The 20,008-nt window shown below is 57.3% G+C and overlaps 3 protein-coding genes across 4 annotated transcripts; 1 reads left to right on the top strand and 2 right to left on the bottom strand.

Annotated features, from left to right (window-relative positions):
- Positions 1-6,617, bottom strand: DQX1 (DEAQ-box RNA dependent ATPase 1). Its single transcript, XM_034426051.3, has 11 exons — positions 6,130-6,617; positions 5,546-5,739; positions 4,194-4,569; positions 3,665-3,901; positions 2,923-3,022; positions 2,676-2,834; positions 2,159-2,350; positions 1,943-2,068; positions 1,671-1,861; positions 1,156-1,346; positions 1-1,006 (listed from the first exon to the last, which is right to left on the bottom strand). The coding sequence occupies exons 1-11, from the start codon at positions 6,376-6,378 to the stop codon at positions 829-831; spliced, it is 2,193 nt and encodes a 730-aa protein (XP_034281942.2). The 5' UTR covers positions 6,379-6,617; the 3' UTR covers positions 1-828.
- Positions 6,618-12,536: 5,919 nt separating this feature from the next.
- On the bottom strand, positions 12,537-15,841 carry AUP1 (AUP1 lipid droplet regulating VLDL assembly factor). Its single transcript, XM_087875389.1, is given in 12 exon segments — positions 12,537-12,872; positions 12,978-13,066; positions 13,157-13,302; positions 13,848-13,988; positions 14,223-14,331; positions 14,410-14,476; positions 14,616-14,752; positions 14,755-14,842; positions 14,928-15,115; positions 15,214-15,358; positions 15,446-15,589; positions 15,685-15,841. Coding segments are annotated over 12 exon segments (1,362 nt in total). The 5' UTR covers positions 15,744-15,841; the 3' UTR covers positions 12,537-12,823.
- Positions 15,842-15,905: 64 nt separating this feature from the next.
- HTRA2 (HtrA serine peptidase 2) lies at positions 15,906-19,683 on the top strand. Of its 2 annotated transcripts, XM_060682343.2 has the most exons (8): positions 15,906-16,261; positions 16,346-16,550; positions 16,650-16,844; positions 17,002-17,034; positions 17,220-17,328; positions 17,570-17,639; positions 18,438-18,533; positions 18,658-19,683. In XM_060682343.2, exons 1-8 carry the CDS (start codon positions 15,921-15,923, stop codon positions 18,821-18,823), a joined length of 1,215 nt encoding a protein of 404 aa, XP_060538326.2. In that variant the 5' UTR covers positions 15,906-15,920; the 3' UTR covers positions 18,824-19,683. The 2 variants fall into 2 exon arrangements, with proteins under 2 accessions (XP_060538326.2, XP_087731516.1); XM_087875390.1 differs by lacking the exon at positions 18,438-18,533.
- The last annotated feature ends 325 nt before the right edge of the window (positions 19,684-20,008 follow it).

The raw sequence follows: 20,008 nt of genomic DNA, 5'->3' as shown, positions 1-20,008 counted from the left end.
TTGGATGTGTAAAAGAATTTAATTCCTACAAGGAGGATTGTCTAGAGCAGCAGGGGAATGGAAGCCAGGCCCCACGGAGCCTGCTGGCCTTCGCCCTACAATTCCATAGACCCACTGTTCCCGAGTGGGGGTGGGGGGCACATGGAACGCTTTTGAGGCACATACAGAAAAGGCAAGAGCCCCAGTACCCCAGGCTCTCCCCCATTCACAAAACATTCCGGATACTCAGCAGGGACCCCCACTGAAGCTGAAACAAAGGGGGGGGGAATATAAGCCCCCCCCCCACAAACCACTTCTAAGAAAAAGGGAAAGCATCCCTTTGGAGAATTTGGGGGGGGGGACGGAGCTGACAGGTTTTTCTCCTACTGAGCAGACATAGAAGTCTAGGGGGCCTCCAGGACCTACCACAACCCCCCACAAGCAGACAATTGGTGAGGTACCCCACTGCTTGCCAAGGCACCCAACTGAAGAGCAGATGCCAAGGTGAATAAAGACAGCCCACCTGCCTTATGCCTCTGAGGAGTGAGCTTCCCCCCCCCAAAAAAGGCCATCAGATCCCAGAAGAGACCTGCTCGCATGGCCAGGCAGCAGTTCCACAGTCGACTGCCTCTGCCCATGTGGAAGCAGGCCCAGCCCCCCCTTCCCTCCCCAGCTAAGATGCGGTCCTGAAAGCAGCCTGGCTCCCCTGCCCTGTCCTCTCTTCTGCCCAGGAGCCTGGCAGGCACTCAGATGGCCTCAGTCGTGCCCTGGGGGAGACCTGGGCAGCCCAAAGCCTCCGGGCTCCTGCAGTGGCCACGAACTTGGCCACCTTCCCTTCTTCTGCCAGGATCACTGCAGCACACAGGCATCTCCCGCATCCTCAGCCGCTTTGGGGGTCTGGGGGTTCTCCCCTTGACCCGGGAGGGTGGTGTCCTCCGCCAGCTTCCCCCGCAGCTCCATCAGCAAGTCCCGGCTCTCGCTGGGTGGCAAATTGCTCAGGAAGTATTGGGGAGCCAGTTCAGCCACACTAGAGACAAGGAAAATGTGGAGCTGGCTGAGCATTGGCGCATGGGACAGAGACCCCAAAGACTGGTCAGGCTCCACCCCTTTGGGAGGGGAAGAGCAGAGAACGAACACACACACATGCACACACCCCTGCCCCCGGGGGATGCTTACAATTCAGGCGGGATCTCAGAGACAATCCTCAGGCAATTGTCCTGGGAGACAGTGAATTCGTGGTAGACCACCCAGGAGGGAGACCGTGGGGGTGGGCGGCGCAGTCGGTAGCAGCAGCTGGGGGGCAGCTGGGCCAAGTGCTTGTGGGTCAGCAGCAAGTAGTTGCCTGAGCCGTCAATGTCCCGGGCGACCTGCACAAAGAGAAGAGGGGCAGCTCTCTCACCCACACTAGGAGGCAGAGCCCTCTCCACCCGAGAGGCCGTGGCATGGGGTCTCCATCGGACTGGCCAATGGCTGTCTGTCTCAGATCACAGCCCTGGCTATGCCTTGGCTCTCACCCTGCTGCTGTGCCTCGCAAGTCCCCACACCTGTTCCTCCCTCTGCTGGGACCAGCTCCTGCTTCAGGATCCCGCATGGGATCATGCTGGCCACATGCCTGAGAGGCGACCCCAAGATGCTGCAGTCTGACTCAGCCATCAGCCGGGCTGTGGTGGGGCAGGGGCCGGGGGCTCTACCTTGAGGAAGAAGCCGGTGAGGAGGGCTCGCTTCAGTTGCAGGATGTTGCTGTCGCTGCCAAAGGCCGGTGGGGAAACCGGCAGCTCAATCCGCTGCATCACATCCAAGAGCTCTGTCCGCACGGCTCCGGCTAGCTGCAGGGCTGCTTCGCTGACCGCGTGTTTCCGGCACCAGCTTTCTGGGTCACTCTCTAAAGCAAAGGGAGGAAGGGGGTGTGGGAAGTGCTTGCTGCTGGCCCTCTTCCCGCCCAGAGCCTCTGCATGGCACTCACGCTGATGGAACGCGTTGAAGACATTGATGAGCGTGAAGTGATCCCCGGCTGGATGGAGCAGAGCCTGCTGCCGCGCCACCACTGCATCCTCCCAGCGTGCCACCGGAGTCTGGAAACAGGGCCAGGCTGTAGGAAGGAAGAGCAGCAGAGCTCAGGAGACCCAGGAAGAGAGGCTGGACAACGGAGGTCTCGGCTCAGAGGCACCCAGGCCCGTACCAGTCAGCATGGCAGCCAGAGTCAGCATCTCCTCCACGCAGTCAAACTCACAGGAGGCCAGGAGGGCCTTGGCCAGTTGGGGATCCAAAGGGAACTCCGACATAATGATGCCCACCTCAGAGAGGTTCCCGTCATCGTCCAGGGCAGCCAGGTAGTCCAGGTCTTCCAAGGCCTGCATCAAAGACTCGGGGGCTGTTGGGGCGGGGAGAGGTGCCATCAACACCCCTCCCAATCAACAACTACAAAGCCACACACAACAGGCATCATAAAAATAGCACACAGAGAACAGCCTAAAGCACACACTCTGCCAGAGAGAAGTTCTCTGAGGTCAGACTCCAGCACGAGCCCAAAAGCTTGGAAGGCAAAAATCCTGGACCTGGTGACTGACCCAGATTGGATCCTGCATCATTATCCTGGGACACATAGATTCACCTTCATTCAGAGGAGAGAGGTCCAACAAATGGCTGCTGCTGGCCTGGCAGGAGCAGACCCCATCCCCGCCAAATTCTGTCCGCACCTGGCCTGTCGAGGAAGTCACACTGGCCCACATCCGCAATGTCCAGCCTCTTGAGCAGTAGGATGGGGCGGCGAAGGTCAGCCTCCATGAGGTGAGTGGGGGAGACAGCCGGCAGCTTCTGCTTGAAGCAGGCCTCTGAATAGAGGCGCAAGCAGCTCCCTGTGGGTCAGGGCAGTTACTTGAGAGAGCCTGGGAAGCCCCCTCAGGCCTCTGCCAGAATAGCCACCACCCATGCCCAGCTGCTCACCTGGAGGAGTGCCAGCAGCCCTGAGCCGTCGGGCTTCTGCCTGCCTCTGGCTGATGGGGCGCAATTCCTGTGATACAGCCCTGATCCGGGGGTTGTAGACCTGTCCAGGAGAGAGCAGCCAGAGGCTGCTGGGCAACAGGAGGTGAGGGAGAAGACCGGGGGGGGGGGTTGGGCAAGGGCAGCTGCCCCTTGTGGGCTACTGGGAAAGGGTTTCTGGAGGAACCACGGAATCCAGGAGGTGCACCCAGTGTTTACTGGCCTTCATTTCTTGTCCCATCCAAAGGGGAAAGGAATGCTCCACTTTGGTGGCCTGGGTGAAAGCCCATGAAATTTCCCATACAGACAAAAGGGGAGGATGCTATATGTGCGTGTGTGTCTGTTTGTACTTGCATGGGGCAGGGCACAGGTTCCTTTGCTAGTTGCTCTGCTGGCTCCACCTTCCAAAGAGGCTGCCAGGTCATCCAGGTGCCTCAGTTTTCTTGATGGGCTCAGCGGCCCCTTCAGGGCTAATGGTCAACAGTTCCCAGCCAGCCTGGGCCGGGCTCAGAGCACTGCGAGGCTCACTGGATCGGCCTCTGGGCCAGAGGGCAGGTGAGCAATTTAATTTAATTTAATTTAATTATTTAATTTAATTTAATTTAATTTAATTAATTCAATTTATATGCCGCCCCTCTCCGAAGACTCAGGGCGGCTGAGCAACTCCATGGGAGTCCCTGTGCTTTCTTCCCTGCCCACGACTCACGTTGCGCAGCTCCGTCCCCGTATCGATGATGTGCCTGACGCTGCCCACAGAGAAGGCTGCATCTGCCAGCCAGTGGGTGACAATGACTCGGCGTGCCCGGTTACCCAGGCTGTCCTCATACAACTTCTGGCTGTCCCTCCCCACAGCCGCATGCAGAGGCAGCACCAGCAGGGGTCCCAGGCTGGCCTCCAAGATCGCAGCCTCTGCTCGGAGGGTCTCGCAACACTCCTTGATCTCCTGGGGGAAGAGACACAAAAATGCTCTTTTCCTCCATGAGCAGAACCCGCGCCCCCACCCCCACCCCAGGAAAGATGCTCAAAAGCAGGACACGGCTGGTCCTTCAACTGGTCACAGTGCCTCTCAATCTATGCAGCATGTAGCCGATCTGCCTCTCCGGCGTCCTCAAAGGCTGGCCTCACTGGCATCTCTTGCAAAGTCCCCTAAATGCCACCCAAGGGCCCTAAGCTTCCTACCACACTGCTTTAGTGGGCAGCTTCTGCACCTTGCTGGCCTCTGCCCAAAGTCCCACCTGCTCACTGGCCATAAAGATCATCACGTCGCCAGCCTCCTTTTGTTGATGAAGCTCTAGCACGGCTTGGCAGGCAGCAGGTACATGGCCACCCGGGAGGGGGTCTCTGTAGGTCAAGTGTGGGGCTGGGCCAAGCCCTGGGATCCGCACCACAGGGGCATCCTGGCAGAAATGGCACAGCTGTTCTTCCAGGAGGGGTTCGGTCACCACCACCAAGCGCAGCTCCGGGCGTTGGTGCTGCACATCCTTTAGCAGCCCCAGCAGCAGCTCCGTGGCCACGGTGCGCTCCTGAGCCTCATCCAACACCACCACCCCATACTGCCGCAGAAGGGGGTCTGAGGTCATCTCTTGCAACAGGACTTCGTCCAAGCAAAACCTGCAACACAGGAGTCGGGCACGTGCAGCAGCAGGCCGAAACAGGGGCACTTCTGCAGGGAGATAACCCTTTGCGTCTTATTTGGGTCTTTCTGATAAGGTTCTGAAGCCCCAACTACCCCAAAGGTCTGCATGATCTGCACCCAAAAGTTCTGACAGAAGAGGGCCACACATCTGCTTCCCCACCAGCCAGGGGCCAGAGGAGCCACCCGCCTGAACACCCCACAGAAAGAGGGAGCTGGGGAAGATGGGGGCCCCTCAGCCATGCCAGGTTCCTGTAGCCCCTTCTGAATAACTGGGGTGCCTTCACCAAAGCAAAGGTCTCCTTTGATAGATCTACGTTTTTCTGCTTATTCTTACAGTGATGGTCTGTGGCCTTTTGCTAGCTGGCAACTGTCTGAAAAAGCCCCAATCGCTTTCTTGGTAGCTGTTCTCAGGAGTGCTTGCCCTCCTGACCTCGTCCTTTTGAGAGCTGAGTGGAGGAGACTGCCTCCAATTCACCCAGCTGGCTGAGTGCCGAGGATCTGCCTTGAGGTCTCAGTTTCTAAACTGCTTCCAGTTCCCAGTCATATGTTAGTATTCTCGTTTCTGTATTTTTTCTTTCTCCGATGGTAATAATTTAACAACAATAACAACACTTTTCCTTTAATCCAAGGCTGGTTTATCTGACTCCACTCCTTGTAAATCAATGGCATCAGACAGAGAAGTGGAAATGCCCCCCAAAGTCTCAAACCCACTGGATGGAGTATGATCACCAAAAGGATTTCCATGGTGAGCAGTTGATCAAGTCCTGGGGAGCTCCTCATCCTGCCTGGAAGGCCAGCGTCAGGGGTGGCACATGAAACGTCTGATGGAGCAGATGAGTGCCAGCCTAACCCGCTAGCCCAGGTGCCCCTCTTACGCCAAATGGAAAGTTTTTTCACCACAAGCGAGGCCCCAACATGGAAACGGCTCCCAGGCAAAGGGGTCCCACTGACCTGAGCAGGGTCTCTGAGACGCAGCAGTCCTCGTGGGGCACACAATAGCCCACCTCGTGGCCCACGTTGAGGTCCATCTCATCTGCCACACGCAATGCCAGGCTGAGGGCTGCCAAACTATGAGGCTGGGTGCAGACCACTCGGCCGTGGGCAAACTGCACCGAGAGGGCTTGCTCTGCGCACCACTGGGGCACCTGGGAAGAGAGGATGGGCCACTGCACAAGCTCGCCTCCCCCCAGCCAATTGCGGGGCTCGGCGGGGCCCCGCGCACAGCTCCACACCCCGAGCCTGGGAAGTCTGCGGCGACGGGCCGCCCAGATTCTCGAGCCACGTCCCTCGGCACGGGCTGGGCCACGGCTCAGCCGGCATGAGGCTCGGAGAACAGCGACCCCAGTTTTCACTCCGGATTCCGGCCGCCTCGCCCCGCCCCGCCCGCCCCGCCCCGCCCGGGCAAAGTCCTGTCGACGCGGCTCACTCGCCGTGGCCAGAAGCGCCGCGCCCAGCCGCGCCAAGGGTCGCCTCGCCATCCCGGCCCGCCCGACGGGGAAGCGCCGCCCGCTGGACCCTTCGGCTGCCTCGCTGACCTGCGTGCTCTTGCCGGTGCCCGGCTCGCCCGAGACCAGGACGAGGCCGGCGCTGCTCTCCAGCTGCTCCAGGAAGGCGAAGCGGGCGGCCCAGATGGGGAGGCGGCGGCGGCGGCTCAGCAGCTCATAGTAGCGGGAGGAGAAGGGCAGCCCGTCGAAAGGGTTGACCTCCAGGTCGCCGCCGCCCGCCGCTTCCTCCGACTGGTCCTGCAGCAGCGACGCCGCGCTCGGCTCGGTAGCCGCCGCCATGGTAGCGCGGCCGAGGCCTGGCTCCGGGGATCTCGAGCAGGGTGGCGGACTGCTGCTGCTGGAGGCCGGCCCGGCCCGCTCCCCAGCCTGGCAGCGGCCGCTTCCTCCTCGGCCGCCCGGGCTGGGCCGCCTCCACCTGCCGCGTCCGAGGGCTCGGGCGGGGGGCTCTCGCGCAGCGTCTCCTCGCGCCTCGGGAAGTCTGCGGAGGCGGGCGGGGCCTAGGGAGCCACGCCACGCCCCTTCTCGCGTCACGCACACCTGGCGGGGTAGTGGTGGCCGAAGCCCCGCCCCCCGCGGGATTCTTCTGCCTGATCCGGACTGCGCTGCCCACTCTGCAAGTGGGCTGTGGGGGGGGGCGGATTCGCTCCCGCCGCCTCGCCTCGGGGGACAGCGAACGCGGAGCTTGCCGCTCTGCGTGATTCATCGCTGCCTCCCGCACCTGCCGCGCCAGGAAACAGGTGGTGGATTAGCCAAAGCAAACCGGAAGAAAGCTTTAGCTTGGCGTCCCCGTCGCTTTTTGCAAAGCTCCGTCCCAGACAGGCGTGGTGGATGGACGCGCTTTATCGTGGGCCCTCAAATGAACTCTTCAAGTGCTGAGGACACGCTCTAAACTAAGGGAGGCCCGTGTTGTTGCTCTAAACTTACTTTTGGCAGGTGTGGAGGGAGGGGAGGGAAAGCCTGTGGGTGGTTTGCAGCTGGTTTTCCCGTCTTTTCCCCAGGAATCACAGCCTTCCTAGAGGCAGCATCTAAAGCTGGTCACCTTCTTAAAAGGGACCCACCAGATGCAAGCACCTCAGGAGAACCAGGCTGGGCTCAGTGGGAAGACCGCTGCCCTTCCCATCCTGGGTAGTTCTGAACTTCTGAACCCAGAACACTCTCCAGGGCCACTTCAGTTGGCAGGCTGGTCTCACAGGAGGGGAGGCAAGAGCCTTTTCTATGGTCATTGTAAGGCCTGGCCCTCTTGGTCCAGAACCAGAAGCTCCCAGCCCAGAAGGGAGATGATGGCTGACCAGCTCCCAGGCTCCCACATGGGCCAAGTCTGAATTACAGGGGCAAATTTGAGGTGATTCCACCAGCTCCCCCCCCTATAAACTAATCACCTGCAGCCCCTCTCTAATTCCAACAGAAGGAAAGAGGTCTGGCTTCAGGTGACACTCCGTCCTGCATTTGATTGACCAATCAACTCAAGTGAGGACCCGGTTTGTGGGGGCAATAAGCTGACTTTGTATAAAACATACAGAAGTATGAAGGCTATTGCTTAACACCTTGTAAGCCGCCCTAAGTCTCTGGAGAAGGGCGGCATATAAATCAAAATTAAAATCAAAATCAAAATCAAAATAATAATAGTAATAATAATAGTAATAATAATAGTAATAATAATAATAATAATAATAATAATAATAATAATAATAATAATAATAATAATAATAATAATAATAAAAGTTTGGATTTGAGTACAGCAAAAACCACTGGGAACATCAGGTTGAGAAAGTTTTAGAGAATGAGAAACTCAAGATCTTGTGGGACTTTAGGATTCAGACTGACAGGCACTTGGTCCACAACACACCTAACATAACAATAGTTGAAAAGAAAAAAGTACGGTTCATTGACATTGCAATACCTGGTGATACACGGATTAAAGATAAGCAGCAAGAAAAAATCACAAAGTACCAGGACTTGCAAATTGAAGTTGAGCGACAGTGGAAAAAGAAATCGTGTGTTGTCCCGATTGTAATTGGAGCCCTTGGAGCAATACCCAAAGGGCTACTCCGCTATTTAGAAATTCTAAATTTGCCAGACTTGAACATTTTGACTCTACAAAAAACCACCTTACTCGGAACAGCTTACATCCTCCGACGTTACCTTAACAGTTCCTAGGTCCTTGGTTAGAACTTGAGCTGCTGAGCTATTAACCAGCCTCAAAGGCTGTGAATCTCACTAAAGATTAACTAATAATAATAATAATAATAATAATAATAATAATAATAAGAAGAAGAAGAAGAAGAAGAAGAAGAAGAAGAAGAAGAAGAAGTACCGAACAACTCAGTTAAAATGATCTGGAGAAAAGTGTGTCCCAAAGTTCAGCTTCAGTGGTCTGGGCCTGAATAGAAAGGGCAAGAGGTCACGATGGTGAGGTTCTTCCAGCTTCCAGTCAGACATGGGACCTCTGCACTTTCCAAGATGTGGTGAAGGAGCCAGAGAGGAGCATAGTCCGTCCTGTAGTACCAGACCTCCCCCGCCCCCTGCAGCCTGTGGTGTCACCTGCTGCTTCTGCTCTTTGTAAGAGGACACACACCCGGTCTCTGCAAGGGTTGTCCTGCTTCCGCCTCAGAGCATCCCCAGGCCTGCTTGGTTTCTGGGCCAGAGGGTGCCCAGCTCCTCTGATGGCCAGAATTCTTAAGGGTTCTACCTGAACAAGTTACATCCTGTTCGATGCTTGGAACTTACTTCCTCTCTTGGAGTGATGTGTGCCCTTGGCCACTTGAAACAGAAAGAACCCGAGGTCTGATGACATCAGTTGTCATCTCTCTCAGTGAAGGGCACAATTTGCCTGGGCAATACTGTCCCTAGGTAGCCAGTTGAATAGTTGCACCTGGTGGACATCTATCCATGGTTCCAAAACAAGTGGGGGGGAAGGCTGCCATGGGAAACCGCAGGACCGAACTGCTCAAGCCATTCTGAAGTTTTGAGACACACCTACTGACTCTGTGGGTGACTCAGATGGGAGACGAAAGAAGTATCAAGATTCAGGAGGCCAGCAATGGGCTAAAGCCAGCAAGAAGAATATTAAAAGGGACCAAGGTAAACATTTGAGTAGAAGGAATTCAAGGCAGGAGCACTGGCTGGTGAGGAGGAAGCACTGGGCAGCAGCAGCAGCAGCGTGTGGTGGGTGCAGACTGAACTGCTTGTTGCAACTCAACACGGGAGCCAAAAGGCCAGTCCTTTGCTGCATAGCTCAGGTCAGATGCCGAGATCAGGATCAGCCTCTTTTCCTGTTCTGTGTTGGTCAGACCGCAGCTAAAATGCTGTGACTTGATTCTTGGCACTACATTTTGGGAAGAACAGCTGGACACCGCCTGCACCATCTTCATCAGACAAGGTCTTCACCAGAGCAGCTTTCCTTTCCTGCAAAAAGTTGCTGGGACGAAGCATTTGTTCCCTGGGGAAAGCACCCTGATGTCTACCTCATGGCCAGTGTTCTGGAGGGATTGCCCATAACCTCCTGAGATCTTTACACCTGCTCCAGAGAGCCAGCCTTCCTCCAAGGTAGAGGGCTTTTCTGTGCCCACAGACCGCTCTAGATGGCAGCTCATTTGCCAGGAGGCAGTGAGTCTTTTCTCCTAGTCTTCTGTTGACTTCCTGGACTAGTGAAAGATCTCAGCAGCCTTTCCTGACAGCGTTTCACCCTGCCCCCACCCCCGCCATTCAGATGAGGGTGCCAAACCTCAGTTCCAGGAAGGGCATGCACTCCATTTCCTGGGCCACAAACTCAGAATTAGAGATTACTCATTGGGAAAATGGACATTTCCTGAACATCAGGACCCTCGGAGGCAACTTTGAAGTTCTTTAAAATGTCAGAAGAACAGAAAATATCCAAGAGGGAATCGGGGAGCCAGATTTGCTTAATTGTAAATATTGGGGCAACCTAGAAGCAGAGATACAAAGCTGAATGCAGTCTGTACAACCCAAGTCCTTCTTTCTGTAAAGCATAAAAGACCCCCTCCAGAGCATTCAGGGGACAGCCTTTGAAAGAGGGAGTCTTGTCACAGGAGCATCCAAGATTCAGGAGAAGTTCTTATTTCAGTTTGGACCCATCTTTAGAGCGCTCCATGGCTTAGGACCTGGGTACTTCTGCTTCAGATCACCTTCTGCTACCGATAGTCTCCCACCAGCCAGTACGCTCCCACAGAGAGGGACTCCTCAGGCTGCCGTCGGTCAAATAATGTGGACTGGCGACCCCCAGGGGGAGAGCCTTCTCTGTGGGGGCATCCGCCCTCTGGAATGAATTGCCACCGGAGATATGGATGATCCCTGACCTACGCATCTTTCGCCGTGCCCTCAAGACGTTATTGTTCCAACAAGCTGGGCTGGCCTAAACATTAATTTTGATGGGTTGCTTTTATTTTTTAATCATGTCGGGGCCAAATTATTTAATTTTATGGCACCAGCTGATTATATCGGGACGCCGGAAGCCACAGCCACTCGGTCTTGGAAGGGTTGAGTCTGAGCATCAACCAGAAGCAGCAATTTACTACTTCCATCTCAAAAGCCTCAGAACTCCCCAGAGCGAGTGGGAGAAATCGCCCTCTTTCCCTCTCATCTTCTGATGGGAAGGGAATCTTCCCTTTCTGTGAAAACATGCAGGGGATGCCAAGCATTTCTCAGAATTCCCTGCACAACAGATCAAGAGCTCCCTTAACTTTTAAAATCCAAACATTTCTCAAGTCTCCTCTTATTTTTGCATTTATCACCATCGTCACCTGAGCCCTTGGAAAGGAACATAGCTTAAGGGGGAAGCTAAAAAGGATCCTTCCAGAAATGGCTTTGCTTGGGGAGGCTGTACCCAGAATGCTGCTTGGTCCGCACTAGATGTGAACTGCAAACCAGCCAACTTAGTTTATATTGTGTGGCCCCCGTCGGGGCTGCTAAGAATAGTTCAAGGTGTCCAACAACCCTCGAAATCTGGGTCAAGCGATCTATAGGTAAGGTTGCCATGCACACAGCTCCTAAGTTAGGAACCAATTAGAAACACGGTCCCTACCTGGACCATGATGACCTCCGTATAGTCACTCATGCGCTCGTGACCTCCCGGATCGACTACTGCAATGCTCTCTACATGGGGCTGCCCGTGAAGACCACTCGGAGGCTTCAGCTGGTGCAGAATGCGGCCGCGCGGGTAGTGATGGGAGTGTCCTGACACTCTCATGTTACACCCCTCCTGTGCGACCTGCATTGGCTACCGGTTGCCCTCTGGGTGAGATTCAAGGTGCTGGTTATCACCTATAAAGCCCTACATGGCCTAGGCCCGGGGTACCTGACAGACCATCTGCGGCCAGCGACAGCTCCCCATCGCCCGCTGCGTTCCCACAGGGAGGGCCTCCTTGGAGTGCTGTCGGCCAGGCAGTATTGTCTGGCGACTCCTAGGGAACGGGCTTTCTCTGTGGGCGCACCTACCTTATGGAATCAACTCCCCCTGGAGCTCCAGGTTGCCCCTGACCTGCGCTCTTCCCGCCGTGACCTTAAGACAAGGTTATTTCGCCAGGCCGGATTGGACTGAAGCGGTTTTTAAGGAGAGTTTTAATGGTTTTTAACACTTAATATTGATTTTATCTGTTTTTTTTTTTTATTGCTGTGAGCCGCTCTGACTCCTTTCCGGAGAGAGGGCGGTATATAAGCTTAATAAATAAATAAATAAATAATAACAGTTGAGAAATCAGACTTCACTACCACTGCCAGTAGCTCCAGCTCACATGGCTGCTGGCAAGCAAGGAAGGGAGCCCTCTGAGCATAGAGGGCTCTGGGCATAGACATGGCCAGGCAGCTGGTCTGCAGAAGAACCACAACTATTCCAGCTGTATGTGTGGGTTCACACAACGCTGAGCCTCAAACTGGCCAACCATGGCAAAATCCAGTAAACTATGCAGCCTAGATAAAAACATTAGTGTGGTAGGTGCTTATTCCATGGAAACTATAGCTATAGTTTCCTATAACTATAGACGGATAATAAAATTCAACAACAATTAATACAAAAATCCCTTCTTTGTGGCTGGCAACAATAAAGCATTTCTCAGAATGTCTGAGCCAATTTCATGGTTCCTAAAAATTTAGAGGGTTGGTCTGAACACCTGGAAGATGCTCAGACTATGGAACACTTCTTGAGAGGCCTTTCACAGAAGCAGCCCAGGAAGAACAGGGTGGGAGCATGGAAGGGGCTTCATACTGTCAGCTCCCCACCTCCCTCCCTACCACTGATATAAGATCAACCACTTGCACTAGAATCTTTCCTCTGACAGAACAATCCAGGCAGTCCAGGTCAAGCTGGGGGCCACTTGCAGCGGTCAGAAGCCTCCAAAGAGAATGTGACCTTTCCAGATCTCTCTCTCTTTCTTTCTCTCTCTCTCTCTCATACCAAAAGAGGCAGCAACTGACCAAGTAGATGAGCATTAAGAGTCGTGTTTATTTTGATAGTTAAAGACACCCCCCCCCCACTGGACAGACTCTTGGGCCTGACAATGCTAGGTCCAGGTGTGGTGGTGGAAAACACAGGAACGCTGACAGCCTGTGCTTGGCTGGAGCTGCAGCCTCCCCACCTGCAGAGGCAGCCCATGGATGGCACACACAATACTTGTCAAGAGCCGCCACCTCTGTCACCCCAGGATAGCAGTGATCCCCACAAAGATCTTTTGTCAACTTAGCCACAAGTTCAAGCTAAGACACGTGCTGGTCAGCAGCTCCCCTCTGCGTGGACTATTCCATATTTCTCTGTGTATCTCCTGTGAAGAAAGAGAACAACTTCAGCACAAGGGACCACTTTCTGCCACCCCCTCAAGGGTGCTTCCTGTGCAACCCTTTGTCCACAGAAAAAGAGGGTCCACCACCTTCTGGCGTAGTCCCAGAGCGCTTGCTTTCGTTCCTGTAGAGAGAGCTGTCTGGCTTCTGCAGATCTGGCAAAGACCTTCCCCGATGCCTAAGGAAAACAGAGGCCCCTTTAGGAACCTGCCCAAACATGCTTCCTGCAGACAAACACCTGCAGCCTTCTGGACCTGAATGCAAGTACCGGGGCCATTCGGGAGGTGGAAGGATCCTGAGCACCATAGAAAGAGGGAGCTGCAGCCACAAAGCCTTCGGTCTCTGCCTCTGGTACGAAGGGAACCCGCCCCTCCAAAAGATTGGCAATTGTGGTGTCCACGCAGTTCGTCTGAGCTGAAGAAGGAAGAAACGAGGAGCTCTCTTTAATGAAGATAAGCGCCAACTCAAGGTTCTTTCTCATCACCACACAATCCCTCGTAGCTGAGGCTTCCTTCCCACATGCATCTCAGTTGCACTGCTTTACATGTGCTTTCCCGTTGAAGGATGAGGAACATGTGCTTAAGAAATTGAGTCAAATGACAATGATGCGCAGAGAAAATGATTGTCCACATTTTCAAACACCCAAAATAAAAAAGGGCAGAAAGAAAAATGATGCTGTTTATCACTGGGAAAACTTTATCTCCCCCAAAGGCACCTTGGAAACGTGCTTGCTGTCTGTTCTTCCTATAAGCATTGCCCCGTAATCGATGCACACTCATCCTAGGAAGCCCTGCTTAGGGCTTGACCAAGTGCCAGGAAATCTGCCAAAGGCCCTCTGTGCTGCAAAAGGCTGCCTGCCATTCCCAGGTTCACAAGCTGCAACCCTTCCCTTCCCCTGAGGCCCCAGGAACCATCTTGGCTGAAGGGCACAGCACCACCTGCTGCTTCCCTTTCCTTACCTAGGTCCTTGCGGATAGCTGCCATGGGCACCTGGGGTAGAACTTCTTGGACGCGCCGGGCCATGCCTATCAAGTGTACATCCTCTGTGGAGGCCATGCTGCGGGAGACTTGAGGCCGACCCCCAGAGGGCTGGCTTGGCTCTGCAAAGGAAGGAAGGAAGGAAGGGAGTGAAGCCGTTTCCTGCAGCCCCCCCTCTCCCCTGCAGCATGGCCTTCTCTCCCAGTCATGCTGAACCTGGTACCCTCCTTGGCAGATCCTGTCCAGCTGCCTCTTCCAATAAGATGGGACTAAAGATTTGGGGAGAACTTCCAACTGCTGCTCCAACACAGGGCAGCTGGGAGCTGCACACTCAAGGGGTTGATGCAGAGACTTACGTGGGAGAGGACGGGAAGCTGGAGGGTGGTGGCGGAGACGCTTCAGGTGCTCTGCTTTGTCAGCGGCTGTGAGGCACGTAGACACCACGCCCAGCTCCAGAGCTAGAAGCTACAAAGAGCAGAGAGACAAGCTGAGACGTTCTGATCTTCTGAGCATTTCCCCCACCTCCCCGGCTGCCATTAATACCTCTTGAACTCGCAGGGCAAACTCTTCCTGGGTCTCCTCAGCTTGTCTGCACATGGAGGGCAGCCACCTTGAGGGGAGAGCAAGAAGCCCTCAGGATTTCAGACTCAGACCGCCAATTCCTTGCTGTCCAGGCTGAGGGACTTCCGAGTCTGGATCCAAAGGGATCTGGTAGCCCACGTCCCACAAAAATCAGAGAGATTTAGTACCTTACTTGATAAACGGTGACAGGAACGAAGAAAGTCCAGAGCAGCTCAGTAATCCAGGAAGCGCCAGCCACACTCTGGAAGGGAAGGGAAAATGGGGGCTGTCGAAGAGCCACAGCCAGGCAGCCCCAAGGCCTCCTCCCAGCCCCAGACTCACCACAGCCACGAAGGGCCTCCAGACCCGCAGAGCCAACGGCTGCACCACGTCCGCAATGGAGAAGGGCCAAGAGCTGCAAAGGGAAGGGGCAGCGGGTGAGCCGGATTACAGGCGCCAGGCTGTACAGCCCCAGCCCCAGCCCCCCCCTCCGGGCCCACCTGAAACGCAGCAGGCCCACCCGGCCGTTGGTGGTCGCCTCCTCGGGGAAGAGCAGCAGTGGCGGGTTGCCGCCCTGCGAGCAGTAGCCCTTAAGCGACTCCAGCAGCTCCGCGCGGCTCTCGGCGCCGGCCACCTCCAGGAACCCGCGGGACCAGCAGACGAAGCCGGCGGCGCCGTTCAGCACGGGCTGCGGGGGAGACGGGCGCGGAGCGGTCAAGACCGCGGGGACGGCCACCCGCCCGGCAGCCCCCTCCCTGCCCAGCCCAGCCCAGCGGCCCCGCTCACCGCGCTGCAGGAGGCCAGCAGGCCCAGGACGTTGTGGTCGAAGGGCGTGACGTGGTTGGCTACCAGGACGCGGGCGCGGGCGCTGCGCGGGCGGCTCTGCCACACGAAGAGGCCCAGCACGGAGCACATGGCGCGCACCAGGAACCTGCGGGCGGAGCAGCCGAGAGCTCAGGAGCGGCGCGGGGGCCCCGCCGACCCCGCTCCCCCCGCCAGGCCCCGGGGCCGCGCTCACCTGCGCGGGGCACCGTCCGGGAGCGCGCAGCTGACCAGGAAGACGTGCAGCCCCACGAAGAGCCGCACCAGCAGCAGGCACAGCCCCACCGGCGCGTAGAGCAGCAGCGCCAGCAGCAGCGGCAGCGGCCCGTCGCTCGGCAGCCTGCGGAGAGAGGCGCGCGGAGAATGGCTGGAGAGCCCCGGCGGCCGGCAGGCCTCCCCTCCTCCCTCCCCCGCGGAGCCTCGCTCCGGACTCACCGGTGGGAGTCGAAGAGGCGCTCGGGGCTGGCGGCGGCCGGGACGGGAGGCGGCTCCATGCCTCCCCGGGGGCGCGTCGCCGGCCTTCACGGGCAGCCCGCGGGCGCGGCGGCCATCTTAGGCGCCTGGCGGGCGGGCGGAAGAAACGCGGTCGCGCGGCCCCGCCTCTTCCGGCGCCGCTAGAGGGGCCTACACTACAACTCCCGGCCTGCCCCGCGGCTCCCCCCCGTCGAGCGATGGCGACGAGGCTGGCGGCGGCGGCCCTGCGGGCGTTTCCCGGGCGGCGGGGGGCGGCTCTCGCGGCGGCGGGGGCCCCCGGGGGCGGCTCTCGCGGAGAGCGGCGCTCGGCTTTCCCGTCCCTGCGTTGGGCGGCGGCGGCGGCGGGCGGAGCGGCGGCGGGGGCGGCGCTGGGGCTGCTGCTGAGCGGGGCGGGCGGCCAGGAGCGGCCGCGGCTGCAGGTCCTGAGCGCTGCCGTGCCGGCGTCCCCGCCGCGCTCCCCGCGCACCACCTACAACTTCATCGCGGACGTGGTGGAGCAGACGGCGCCGGCGCTGGTCTACATCGAGATCCTGGGCAGGTGGGGGGGGGGCGCCTGGGGGGGCGGGGGGCGGGGGGCGTGGACTGAGCGCCGCTGTGCCCCCCCCCTCTTCCGCTCCCGCAGGCACCCCTTCTCGGGCCGGGAGGTGCCCATCTCCAACGGGTCGGGCTTCGTGGTGGCGGCTGACGGGCTGGTGGTGACCAACGCGCACGTGGTAGCCAACCGGCGGCGCGTGCGGGTACGGCTGGCCAGCGGGGAGCTGTACGACGCGGTGGTGCGGCAGGTGGACCAGGTGGCCGACATCGCCACCCTCAAGATCAGCCCCAAGGTGGCCCTCCCGCCTCCCCGGGGACAGGGCGGGGGGAGAGCGCGGACCGGGGGGGTGGGTGGGCTGTCCGGCGCTGAGCCCGCTCTCCTCCCCGCGTAGCACCCGTTGCCGACGCTGCGCCTGGGCCGCTCCTCCGAGGTGCGGCAGGGGGAGTTCGTGGTGGCCATGGGCAGCCCCTTCGCCCTGCAGAACACCATCACCTCGGGCATCGTCAGCTCGGCCCAGCGTGGAGGCCGGGAGTTGGGCTTGGCCGCCTCCGACATGGAGTACATCCAGACGGACGCCGCCATCGACGTAAGCTCCCCGGGAGGGGGATAAGCGTGTGTGTGTGTGTGTGTGTGTGTGCGCGTGGGCTGCTCGGAATCATGCCTGAAGGTGAGATGGGAGGCCGTAAAGGGTTGTGAAGAAGCTGCAGCTGCTGCTTTGACTGACCGTCTTTTCTCCTTCACAGTTTGGGAATTCCGGGGGCCCCCTAGTCAACCTGGTAAGCTTGAGAAGACCCGCTGCCCCCGCCCCCTCCCCCCAGTTTTGGCACTCCTAGAAGAGCCATTGCATGGGTGCTCTTTTCCTGTGTGTGTGTGGGGGGGGGGAGATGACTGATTTTTGCGCAAGATGGCTCCTCTTCTGCCACCCCTTTCGGAGACTGGCCAGACCCTTCTTATCTCTCAGGATGGGGAAGTGATTGGTGTGAACACCATGAAAGTCACACCCGGGATCTCTTTCGCCATACCCTCCGACCGCCTGCGAGTCTTCCTGGAGCAGGAGCAGAAGCACAAGGGTGAGGAGGAGCTGCAAGACAGGGTGGCTCTTGGGTGCCTCTCAAGGTGGGGTGTGTGTTCCCGCACTGTGGCCCAGCTTCCCTCCCTCCTTGCAGGCCTTTCTGAATGCTGCCGCAGAGTGCCCTCCCCACCCCCCCCTTCCTGACTCTTCTGCCCTTGAAGTGGTTGAGGCTGGGTGGGTGGGTGGGGAGGGGAGTGGGGGGAGTGGGCGCGTACAGATAGTTGCCTTTCCTGTTGCAGAGTCCTGGTTCGGGGGCTCTGAGGGCAGGCGCCGCTACATTGGGGTGATGATGCTGACTTTGACTCCCAGGTAGGACCACTGGCGTGACTTCAGCCAATTCCAGGTTAGGTGGAGGGCCTCTTGCCCAGGGTGAAATGCTCCCGGTTCGGACCGGATCGCCCAATCCGGGAGCGATGGTGGCGGGTGGTTCGGAGAACCGGTAGCAAAAATCCCTGCGCGCCCCCCCCCATGCCCACCTGAGCCGCACGATCATCAGAGGCTTTTTTGTTTTACTTTTAAAAGCATTTTTTCTACAATCTTCCGACGAAAAAATGCTTTTAAAAGTAAAAAAAAAGCCTCTGATGATCGCGCGGCTCAGCTGGGATCGTCAGACGCTTTTCAAAACATTTTTTTCTGCAACCTCTTGGGCGAAGAGGTGGTAAAAAAAATGCTTTGAAAAGTCTCTGACGATCCCAACTGAGTTGCCTGATCGACAGAGGCTTTTCAAAGCATTAGAAAAAATGCTTCGAAAAGTTTAAAAAAAAAAAAAAGTTGGCCATGCCCACCCAGTCACATTACCCCCCCAAGCCATGCCGACAGAACCGGTAGTAACAAATTTTACATTTCACCCCTGCTCTTGCCCCAACTAAGTTCCAGCTGGCAGAGCTGGCTCTTCCTGGCTCGTCTCCTCGTCTTTGGCCAGAGTAGCAGCAGCTGCAGGGCAGGCCTGTTTGCACCTTCTATTCTGGGTCTGTGGGGATGCAGGATTGTCCTGCTCCCTCCCTGCTTCACTGGGGAGACCAGGCTTGGCTCTCGGGGAAGAAGAGGGGTCTGGTGCTGCCAGGAAGGGTGGCCCACGGGAGGATCATGCCTGCATTCTCTTCCCAGCATCCTGTCAGAACTGAAGGGGAGGAACCCGTCCTTCCCTGATGTCTCCTACGGAGTCCTTATCCACAAGGTCATCGTGGGCTCCCCTGCTCATCAGTGAGTGCTGGGCTGGGGGGGGGAGGGGAGGGTCCTTGGTCTCCTGCCAGCTGGAACTTAGTTGGGGCAAGAGCAGGGGTGAAACGTAAAATTTGTTACCACCTGCTCTTCTCTTCCCTCGCAGGGCGGGCTTAAAAGCAGGGGATGTGGTAACAGAGATCAACGGGAGGACATCCCGACGGGCAGAAGACATCTATGAAGCTGTGCGAACCCAGAGCCGCCTGACTCTGCAGGTCCACCGTGGCTATGAGGTGCTCCTGCTGACTATCACCCCAGAAGTCACAGAATAGGGGACTCAAAGCAGGACTCAGCCCTCCCCCTCATTCCAAAAGCTCTTTCCGTTGATGCGAGAGCAGGCTGGTCCGCTGATCCCCATTGGCCTTGGCAGGAAAATCGATGGGACCTGGCTGGTCTGGCACAGAGCCTCTTGTTCCTCTGGCAGGCCCCTTCATTCTGGGGTTCTGGAGAAGGGGCAGTGGGCCACTGTCTCCAGGAGCCTTTAGTGGAGAACCTGTATCTGTCTGGCCTTTAGAATGAAAAGTGGCCCTGAAGGCACTTACGCCACTCCCGGCTAGACAATTGGCAAGCAAGAGACCTTGCCCGGGGCGGGGGGGGGGGGGGATCTTTCCTGGACTACCATCTTGCCCAGCCTGTCCCTTGGAAAAGGGACACTCCCCACGAAGTGTTCTTAAACCCTGTAATCCGGGTGTTTGGAACCCTGTTGAGCACATCCTCGACAAGGTGACAGGAGTTTTTGCCCGCTTGCGAGGGAACCCCCACCTCTTTTCCACGTACTCTGAAAGAGAAGCTGGGGAGTCTCACCTAAGAGCAGTAGTTCTGCGGTCAGAAGGACGCTATACTTTGTGCCAGCCTATCCCATCTGCAGAGACCGCCTCCAGCAGTCTTCAATTTTGGCCGCTACTAGTTTGTTCATGGGTGTGCACGAGCGCAACACTTCTGTGCATGCGCAGAGACGTCCGGTCAGGTGGGCAGAGCCTCCTGCACGGGCGAATGGGTAGCAACCCACCACTGGCCTCCAGGCTGGGTATGTTGGGAACTGGAGTCCAGCAGTTGTGGCAGCTGTGAACTTTGGAAAGCCCGATGTAAAGGTTGGGAGTGGGTTCGCTGAAATAAATTACATTTTTCAAGACAGCGGTGTTTCTGTCTTCCCTCCAGCGCTGTTCCTTATAAGGCCTCTGTCTCCCTTCGGCTCGGTGCTGTTAGGGGGCAGGAGCTGCTGTGCCCTTCTGGCGTGGGGAGTCCTCTGAGCTAAGCCAGACAGACGGAAGGAGGGGGAGTTTTTGTGGAGGGGGGCCGTGTGCAGGCCTCCTGCAGTGCTAAGTCTCATCTTAGGTTCCTGTGGGTCATTCAGTGGAAGTGGGGTGCGTGTGTGTGTGAGACAGGGCGCTCGAGAGAGCGCTTTCTTTTCTCCCCCATAATCACCCTGCAGAGAGCCCCATGGTGGCCGGGAAGCA

Source organism: Pantherophis guttatus, chromosome 8 (assembly GCF_059756535.1).
Source record: "Pantherophis guttatus breed Tessera chromosome 8, ASM5975653v1, whole genome shotgun sequence".
NCBI classification, from domain to species: Eukaryota; Metazoa; Chordata; class Lepidosauria; order Squamata; family Colubridae; genus Pantherophis; species Pantherophis guttatus.
Note: the sequence above shows the minus strand (reverse complement) of the source record. Positions and strands in the feature narration are given on the sequence as shown.

Bases quoted from the DNA above. Each gene is read 5' to 3' on its own strand.
- DQX1 (XM_034426051.3), bottom strand. From the start codon at position 6,378: ATGGCGGCGGCTACCGAGCCGAGCGCGGCGTCGCTGCTGCAGGACCAG. The intron at 2,069-2,158 runs GTACGGGCCTGG...TCCTTCCTACAG, and splicing joins TCTGGCTGCCATGCTGACTG to CCTGGCCCTGTTTCCAGACT. The intron at 1,347-1,670 runs GTAGAGCCCCCG...CTCTTTGTGCAG, and splicing joins TCACCGGCTTCTTCCTCAAG to GTCGCCCGGGACATTGACGG.
- HTRA2 (XM_060682343.2), top strand. From the start codon at position 15,921: ATGGCGACGAGGCTGGCGGCGGCGGCCCTGCGGGCGTTTCCCGGGCGG. The intron at 17,329-17,569 runs GTGAGGAGGAGC...TTCCTGTTGCAG, and splicing joins GCAGGAGCAGAAGCACAAGG to AGTCCTGGTTCGGGGGCTCT. The intron at 17,640-18,437 runs GTAGGACCACTG...TTCTCTTCCCAG, and splicing joins ATGCTGACTTTGACTCCCAG to CATCCTGTCAGAACTGAAGG.